We start from the raw sequence: 10,080 nt of genomic DNA, 5'->3' as shown, positions 1-10,080 counted from the left end.
GAGTGACAAAGTGTGTGAATGAACAGATATGAAAGACCCCTCCCCTAAACCACTGTCATTAGTCCCTTCTCTCTTCTCCCTTTTCTCCATTCTCTCGTTCACACTTATGAAGTCTTTCTCAACTCACTTTGAAGCTGGGAAGTGTAATGTGATTCAGGCTTTCTAACTAAATGATTAAACCAAAAGCATAAAAACAAACACGAACCATATGACTGTTCTGTAGAGTTAATATGATCCCGAGAGAATAGGGCCACCAAGGGGGAAGATGAGAATCCCTATCTGTATTTGTGTGTGTGTGTGTGTGTGTGTGTGTGTGTGTGTGTTCTTCATAACATGTTTTGAATGTTAGTAATCTGCTAAATAAGTTGAATGTCAAAACATATGTCACACACACACACACACACACACACACACACACACACACACACACACACACACACACACTCAGTGACAGTTCCTGGCATACCCAATACAAAACCCAAGAAACCCCATGAGCCATCTGAGGAGCCCATAGCGTCATGGAATTCTCATAGTCTGATGGTCTGTGGCATATGAATGTGTGTGAGTGTGTGCGTGTGTTTGTGTGTGTGTGTGTGTGTGTGTGTGTGTGTGTGTATTGTTTCTTCTTGCAACTAACAGCCTACTTTAATCAAGATCGTACGGACGGAAAACACTCATCTCGTGAGTAACGTGCTGAACTAATCAAATGATTCATTAGAGTGTAAGCCTGTGCCAGCCAGCTGCTGGTGGCCACCAGATGCCTATTGGGCTGCTACTGCAAGGGAAACTGCAGTAAAAGCATTTATGCTCCCTTAAAGCACAGGAGTGGTTGATGTGGTTTCCAATCACGGATATGAAACTTGTTCATGCAAAAGAACCAAACCAAATGGTCCATGTGCGGTGTGCGACTGGATGAAAGGGAACAACAATTTCATTAACTTCAAATGCAGTGTCTTATTGAGTGACTTGGGTGCCTATGTGTAATCTACTTGAAGATACATGAGGTTATCTGTCCTACAAAGCATTGGCCTATGTTGTTCACCACTGATACGTGAGTGTCTATGTTCATGTCTGAAGTAGTGATTGTGTCCATGCAAAGACTACCTGGTTTTTGGATTTTGCCTGTCTCACAGGCCAGTTTGATTTGATATGTTTGGATTTGGAGATTGTATTAAAGGACTTGCATTGAGCCTAACTAGGTTTGTAATCTTCTGATCTCAACCTGGTTTCTGCCTTATGTTTTTGCCTGCTTATTATGTTTCTGCTTTGAGTTTTGCCTAGCTGTCCCTAATACTAAGATACTTATTAAAACACATCCTTTTTCTACTCTTATATAATAATAATAATACGTTTATTTTATATAGCGCATTTCTCAAACCCAAGTTCGAGACTCTTGTCTCTGAATCTGCATTTTGGGTCCAAGTAGCATCTCTGGTCTACGAACAGGGACAGAAGAAATCCTCTCTCTCTGTCTTTATCAGTAAGCTGCCTTTTCCCTTCCTATTAACCTACCGTTAGACCTACAGAACATCACTGCTGTTATGGGAGTGGGACAAAAAAACAGTATAATGTATCCCTAAAATGCAGTACAATAATATTTCCATGTCCAAAATATTGCATTTCTACAGTAGCCTATTATATAGCCTAGTGCAATGCTATGCATTTTGTTTTCACATTCTGTTGTTGTAATGTACAGCTACAACAAACAATTGTAGGCTACACTCTTTCATGCTCCTAGATAGGCCCTAATAGGCGAGCTGGATGAATTATGTGTTTGTTTGTTTGTTTGTTTAGGACTTTATTTTCCATAACAGAAAAATACCAAAGGCTAATCAGGGCTTCTTCTGATCTTCTCAAGTTTCATCCAGCCGCTGCTGTTCTGTTCTGGTGCAAACTCATCCAGTATGCTACCTGAACGGTGTCTGTTCTACCTCCATAGCCTACCTCTACCCTCAGCACATCCTGTCATGGATTCCACCAGATAGCACGGCTCACTTCTCTCTGTTTTAATTTAGCCTACCGCATGTTTCAAGGACCTCTTTGGCTGATGACATCCTGCACCCCCCTGGCCGACCTCAACTTCCTGATGCCCTGTGCCCCTTCTCAGGAGAAGCAACGGCCCATTTCTCTTCCTCAGGTTTAGTTCTTTCCCTCTATCTCCAGGTCAATGTATCTGACCTCTTGTGTCCAGTGGCAGGTTTTATCAGCGAGAAAGTTGGAGGTTTCCTTGAAACAAATGTGTCGTGGACTCAGGGGGAGGCCCTTTGCGTCTGTTACTATGACGACAGTCATGTGTTTGCCTGCTAGTTGAGAACGTGAGTGTAAAATGAACTGAGAAGCAGTGATTTTGTTTCTCAACGTGTTTTTTATTGATATTTTTGGGATACCGGTAGATTAGAGACTTCCAAATAGTTAAGATGAGCGATCGCTTACTTGCCAATTTTGAAAGGCATTAACCTAACGTAACGAAAGGCATTAACCCAAAGACACTTTCTTGAGTAGATTAACTTATTGTCAACTCAGAACTATGAGCGCACCTGCAGTCCTCCGTCAACAGAAGACCCCGTTGCTGCCAGACATAAACACCTCGAAAATCTCTGCACAAGATCGGAAAGCCAGGTATAGTAGGCTACGCTATGCAGACTTTCATTTGGTGTGGTAACGTTAACGTTAACTAACTTGACCTACAGATGGCAGTAATGGCCTATCTCGTACTGCTATTTGTTTTCAGGTCGCACACTCAGAAAAAGTCCCGACCAACCACGGACAATGGTCAAACTTCGCACATAACAAAGGATGAAATATCACTGTGAGTTTATTTTATTGTGCTGTTGTAGATTATGTAAGTTATGCTCTCCAAAAGTGAATGGCTTGTTGCCAACTGCTGACAGTTTGTTTGATCAATGTATTGTTAATTTGCTAAATAATGTGGAATGATGATGTGGAATGAACATCTACACTGTGGTGGTGCGTTAGACTAATAATGTTAATTTGCAAGGGACAGTGCAGTTATGGCACAGGCATTCAGATCCTATTGTAGGCCTGGCCTATATATTATGCATTCAAACATAAGCATACTGTCTCAAGCCTATGTGGGGGTATGATGTCTCTTTCTCTCACTCACATGCACAGCACATCAAGATGATGAGACTTCACTTATTATTATGTGCAATATGGAACTTTTTTTTTGTCCAAATGCACTTTCAAGGCAAGGAAAGTAGAACTTTCGTAGAATTAGTAGGCTAATCCTACATGCTGTTTTTGGTAAGCAAACCCTGTGTGTGTGTGTATGTGTGTGTGTGTGTCACATACATGCAATTTAATTTGAACTCTCTCTCTCTCTGCAACGTGTGCAGCTACCGTAACACCCAGTGCCAAAATGTGTGTGTGGCGATGCTGCGCGAGGGCTTCCACCACTCCTTTGAGGAGCTCTTCTCTCTGCTGCGGCGCTTCGAGGAGGCCCGGCGGGCAGGGGGTCCAGACAACCCCCTCTGGTATCTACCCTCCCTGCAAGACCAGCCCGACAAACTGCACACCCTGCAGAGGCATCTGACCAAGGCCGAGGTGGCGTTCAGAGCAGGTAAAAGCACACATACCAACAAATGAATGCACACACACACACACACACTCAGACGTAATGGACTTTTATTTTAAAATAAGAATGTGGTCTTATTACTTGTGTTCTCCTGCATAACTCTGGAGAGTGACCCAACAACACATCACCAGAAACAACAACAACACATCATCAGTAGGGTAAAACTAACCTGTCTCACAACGGTCTAAATGCTCACGTTCCCAATTGGTGGGTGAACAATCCAACGTTTGGTGGATTCTGCTTCACAATGATAGGAAGAGCCGACATCGAAGGATCAAGAATAGGTTTATTTATTTACAAAACTATGTTGCAAACTATATTACAGTTTACTAAAATAAGTAATTAGGCCTCTGTTCATATTCCCATAACCATTGCTATGTATGGCCATTACTAAACCATTATTAAGGTCATTTTAGTTAATCACAACAAGTATTTTCTTTGTGTATTCACAAAGATTGAGTGTTCTATCTTCACCAAGTTACAGTATACCATGAAGTTCTGCCGGAATGTTTCGTCACTTTCTCTGTGGAGATTTGCTATATTTTGACATTAAAGGTGTGTGTGTGTGTCTGTGTGTGCGTGCGTGCATGCGTGTGTGTGTGTGTGTGCAGGAAACTTTGTGGAGGTATACGAGGAGCAGTTGACTCTGGCGCGGTATTTCACGGGTCCCGGGGAGGACTGGCTCAGCCTGCACTTCCACCAGCAGGCGCTCCGCTCCGCTCAAAGGGTCAAGCTCGACGGCGGTCGCAAGGAGGCCGAAGCCAATGCCAACATGGCCAGGGTCTTCTTAGAGCAAGGTAGCACACAGCGCAAACACACAGCAGTCCTATGCATGCGTGTGCCATGCACAGCATTGTCACCAAACACTCAAACACAACAGCTTACACTTGGAGCCTTAGTTAGACTTTTTAAGACAGTGCCATTGTTTGCTATGGAATGAAATCCATTCATTTGTTGTGTGCACTAAAAGTCATCAAACACTCAAACATAGCATTCAGTAATGTGATTTGTGAGGCATCAGGACATCAGACAAGGAGGGAGTGTGTTGAAATGACAGTCCCCGAGATCATGGCTGTGATGTCTGTGATGTGACAAGTGACAAGTAACAGACAAGTGCGCGAACAGCTTTATTAAGTATTATTCCTTGCCACGTCATGCAGTCTCCCTGGAAATACCCGGGTTAAGGGCACAACAGTGGCAATTGGGAGCCAAATTCATGACTGTGTGTGTGTGTGTGTGTGTGTGCATGCGCGTTTATCAGGGCAACTGGACCTGGCAAAGGAGCACTTTGAGGTGTTCTACCGGCTGTCCCAGGAGCGGCCATGGTGGGATGCGACCGGCCGCACGCTGCAGCACTGTGCCTGCGAGGGCCTGTGTGTAGTTTACACCCAGCTGGCCCAGGGGGCGCTACAGAGCCAGGAGTATGAGCTCGCCATTGAAATCCTGAACAAGGCCTTCAGCATCGCCAAGGAAGGTAGGTCAACACAACCCCCAGCTAAACCTTTCAGGTGTGCTGCACCCATCTCCTGTGCCCTCTGCATTGAACTCTAAGCCTTAACAGAGGATTAGTGTTCCTGTATGTTCCTGTGTTCCCAATATTCCACTTCTATGTTTTGTTCCTCTATCTAATTCTGTGAGCTGACTACTTCATATGAGTTTCTAGGAGTTCAAACAATCAGAGCAATTTGTTATAGTAAATAACTTACCCAGTCAAAATGAACAACCCTTAGCCATACTTATCACTGTTCTTGTTAGCAGAAATTCTAGATGGTATCAGATTATTAAGTAGAATGATTTGCCAATAGTGACTCTACATGCCGTCATGTGTCTGCTGGGCTTATGTATTGCCTGTTTTTGCTCTGCGTGTGTTCTGCAGCTGATGATGAGGAGATCCAGGGGCAGGTGGCTTATTGGGTGGGTTTGGCCAATCATTGTGTAGGAGACCTGGATACTGCTAAACAAGTAAGAACCACAAGAGAAACAGATAAACACACGCGCACATTTATACAGTTGTGTTCAAATAAATGGCAGTGTGATTAAAAAAAGTGAATTAATCGTGCTAAATCGTTTTAATAGTTGTTATTTCCATTTTTCAAATGAACATTTAATTCAATCCCCTGACCTCAACCCCATTGAAAACTTGCGGGGTGACATTACAAGTGCAGTTTCTGAAGCAGAACTGTGGAGTGTACTTCCAGGCAGAAATACCTGTTGATTAGGTGCCAGAAGTTGGTTGACTCTATGCAACGCAGATGTGCAGCAGTTATCAAAAACAATGGTTCTGCAACTAAATTAAGTTCAGTGATTTAAAGTGAAGTTAAATCTTGAAAAAAATTCTTCAGCTTATGTCAACTGTTTAAGATTGAAGAGAAAAAGAGAGTGATTTGAACAGACTAATATACAATTCTTTGCTTCCTGTAAAAGATTTGATGAATAATTTGATTAATTTAATTTAATTTGGAATTGAATGTGGAATGTATACACACTATACACACTCACAGATATATTTACATGTCTTCATGCAGTGTTTTGTATTATCTATGCTATTTCTCTCTCTCTCTCTCTCTCTCTGTGTGTGTATTTGTTTCTGTAGTACTTCAGTATGTCACTGAATATCACTACAGTACTAGGTGACACTGAAAATCAGGGAAGAGCATACAAAGCCATTGCTAAATCATTGGAGAGGTGAGACCCCCCCCCCCTCCTCCCACACACACACACACACACACACATGCACACTCATTCACATGCGCACACATACATCACTCTCAACACATTCAGCTACTCTACTCTAGTGTCACTTTGTTTGACTATAGTCCACCCTTCCATTCCCTTGTTCTCATTTGTTTTGTGACCCATGTGGGGGCACAAATGGGCCTTTCTCTCTTTTGTGTGTGTGTGTGTATGCGCGCACGTGTTACAGTGATGGAAAACTGGCAGAAGCTGTGCAACATCTGGAGAAATTTGCTGAGGTCTCCCGTAGCAACAAGCAGCAAGAGAATCTTGAGGAGGCCTGCATGAGTATGGGAATGATTTACTCCAACAGGGTACGACTCTCATCCTTGTGTGTGTGTGTGTGTGCGTGTGTGGGTGTGGGTGTGTGTCTGTGCGTGTATGTGTATGTCTGTGTTTTTGTGTGTGTGTGTGTATGTTTTTCTGTGTTGATGTTTTCATAGTCTTTGTATATTGTGTGCATTTGTTAATTTGTAATATCCCACAGTGTGTAATCTGTGTGTGTGTGTGTGTGTGTCTACAGGGTGAATATGATCGTGGCTTGGAGTATCTACAGCAGGCCTATGAGATAGCGAAGACTGTTGGTAATGTCGGGTGGCTCCAGCAGGCTCAGGTGTGCGTGGGTATGACGCACGCCCAGCGTATGCTTCCCTCCTTCTCTACACACACCACCAACGCTACCCCTGACCACATACGCCGCATCCTCACATGGAAGGACAGACGCCAGGACACATTTGAGTGAGTTTAGATTTGATCACTCAGTCACAAGTTAGGATGGTACAGTACGTGAGTGACCTTCCAAGACATTATTACATTATTATCACCCGGAGAGAAGAAATACTCTTTTCTGATTGACTGGTGGGGTGGCTATTCATTCTGAATAACAGGACACCTCGGCGTCTTACTTAACATTTAGGTTGTCCATTGCTGTAAGGTCTTTCTGTGTGTTCCTTGCAGTGGGGAAGAAGGAGGAGAAGAGAGGACGTGAGAAGAGAAAAGGAGAGAAGAAAAGCTACAGTAGGGTTGCCACTGATTAAGCAAACTCATAATGAAGCCTGGAGGAGGGCATCTTCGATACAATAAAACAGCAATATAATACAACAAAGTTGTATTTGTACAGTCTGCCAAACATTTTGTGATAATCAGATATTAAAACTGTTTAAATAGAAAACTCAAGAATGAAATGGACTATTGGATTATTGAGATGGTTTTGAGAATGAAATAGTCTAACTTATTGGTAACTACAACCCCAACACAGAAAAAGTTGTTGTAAAATGCAAATAAAAACAGAATGTGATCATTTGCAACTGTTGTAAACCCAGCTGTAAAAAGGACAAAGGCAACAAATGTTGAAAATTACAAATTTGACTATTTCATGGAAAATATATGTCCATTTTGAACTTGATAAAAGCAACATGACAACAATAGGAGGAATATTTCACAACGAATTAGGGTAACTGGCACCATGGTTGAGTATAAAAAAAGAGCATCAAAGAGAGGCATAGTCTTTTAGAAGTAAAGATGTAGTGTTATTCATCTGTGTAAACCTGTATGGACAAATTATTAAGCAATATATTTATAATGCTTCTTAACATGAAATTGCAAGATATTTTGGGATTTCATTATCTACAGTACATAATATCATTAGCATATTTAGAGAATCCAGAGAAATCTTTCCAAACAAGGGACAGAGCTGAAAAACAATATTGGATGGCCGTAGTCCTTTGGACCTCAGGTAGCACTGCATTAAAACCAGACCTGTTTTTTTGGTAAAGAAAATCATTGTATCAATGATTATTAATATGAATGCACTCAGTAAAGAGCACACCAAACAGAAAGCAAACAGTTACAAACAGGCACTTGGCTACATAAGCGATGCTACTGGCACACTCATTCAAGTAGACACGTCTTCTCAACAGAGCTACCGAAGGGCTTCCTAACGCAGTGCTCGGTGTTATGTACATTATTAGAGTCTCGTGACGCTGGCTATTGCGTGTAGCCTAGGTCATATTTCGTAAAATTGATTTTTATTTCTCTGACTGTTGCAATTGATATCAATGATTAGTATGAATGCCCTCAGTAAACAGCACACCAAACAGAAAGCAAACAGTTACAAACAGCCAGGCACTTGGCTTCATAAGAGATTGTGAGTGCCAGCCCGCCCGCACGCACGCCCGCACGGATGAGCACCGGACACCGGACAGCTGTTTTTATTTCTCTGGCTGTTACAATTGATGTCAATGGGCCAAACTATGGGCACAGGAAAACTTCCGACAACCTTGATGATGTCTAGGAACACTTGATACCCAATTCACAAATGCTATTGTAAACTGTACCATGCAAAATAATAAATAATTGTATTTAGACAAATAATAAATAATTGTATGTAGACATGATACAGAAATGCCACCGTCTTATCTTGGCCTGAGCTCATTTTAAATGGACTGAGGTAAAGTGGAAAAAGGTTCTGTGGTTAGACCAATCATAATTTGCCATTCTTTTTAGAAACCATGGACTCCTCTGGGCTAAAGAGGAGAGGTTCTATCCAACTTATCCAACTTGTTATAGTGCTCAGTTCAAAACCCAGCATCAACTATGGCAACATATAGTCAGGTGCATTATATATTTTTGTGGGAAGTTTTTGGAGATTATGTAAACTATACATTTTTGGAAAGGTTATTGTAATAAGGAGTCAGAAAATCAATGTTTGCATTTGCCCAGATGTTTATGTGGTGGCCATATTGATTTTTTTTTAAATGGCTGCCGTAAAACTCATTTGTAATATCTCCTCTGAACAAGCTAAAATGTTGATTTTAACTGCTAAACCTACATTTTTAGGGTCAGGGAATCCAGTGCTAGTTACAAAGCTACAAGACTTTACCAAATTAACCCATAGATGGATAAGTGGGTCAAAAATGACCCGGTGTGGTTGTTTTCTTGCAATATCATTGTAATGAAAAGTTGTTCACGTTTAATATTCCGTGTTTCTCAAAAACATGGTAAAACAGTAGTAAAACGGCTGTGGACAGTAGTAAAACAGTAGTAAAACAGTAGTGGACAGTCAGTACTCAAACATGGAGAGGGTGGAGAGGACAGACTGCAGAGATCCCCCCAGCATCCTTCTTCTTTGTGCTTCCTCTCCAGCATACCACAGCATAGAAGAGAACACTGGCAACAACACACTGGTAAAACATCCTGAGGAGCTTACTGCAGACATTGAAGGACCGCGGCAGCCTTCTCAGGAAGTACAGCCTGCTCTGCCCTTTCTTGTAGAGTGCTTCAGTATTTGCTGACCAGTCCAGTTTATTGTCCAGTTGTAAACCCAGATACTTGTAGGTATTACCACCTCCACATTGACCCCATCAATGGAGAATGGTAGCAGAGCGGGCTTAGACCTGCGGAAATCCACCACCATCTCCTTGGTCTTCGAAGTGTTGAGTTGGAGGTGGTTGAGTTTGCACCACTGCACAAAGTTCTCCACCAAGCTTCTGTATTCATTCTCCTGCCCATCCCTGACACACCCCACAATTGCAGTATCATCCGAAAACGTCTGCATGTGGCATGACTCAGTATTGTAACAGAAGTCAGATGTGTACAGGACTGGAGAGACAGTTCCCTGTGGAGCTCCGGTGCTGATGATAGTATAAGTATATATACTCTTTTGATTCCATGAGGGAAATTTGGTCTCTGCATTTATCCCAATCCGTGAATTAGTGAAACACACTCAGCACACAGTGAAGTGAAGCACACGC

The 10,080-nt window shown here is 42.2% G+C and overlaps 1 protein-coding gene across 1 annotated transcript; it reads left to right on the top strand.

The window, feature by feature from the left end:
* The first annotated feature begins 2,527 nt into the window (after nt 1–2,527).
* ttc29 (tetratricopeptide repeat domain 29) lies at nt 2,528–7,070 on the top strand. The gene is made up of 9 exons (XM_076288417.1): nt 2,528–2,619; nt 2,732–2,809; nt 3,357–3,580; nt 4,207–4,392; nt 4,857–5,069; nt 5,472–5,557; nt 6,189–6,280; nt 6,519–6,642; nt 6,852–7,070. The coding sequence occupies exons 1-9, from the start codon at nt 2,528–2,530 to the stop codon at nt 7,068–7,070; spliced, it is 1,314 nt and encodes a 437-aa protein (XP_076144532.1).
* The last annotated feature ends 3,010 nt before the right edge of the window (nt 7,071–10,080 follow it).

The sequence above is a fragment of the Alosa pseudoharengus genome, unplaced genomic scaffold, assembly GCF_046254945.1.
Source record: "Alosa pseudoharengus isolate Yale_2024_CS ecotype anadromous, Long Island Sound unplaced genomic scaffold, YU_APseudo_1.1 YU_APseudo_1.1_scf_17, whole genome shotgun sequence".
In the NCBI taxonomy this organism is placed as follows: Eukaryota; Metazoa; Chordata; class Actinopteri; order Clupeiformes; family Clupeidae; genus Alosa; species Alosa pseudoharengus.
This window is presented reverse-complemented; position numbering and strand designations above follow the sequence as displayed.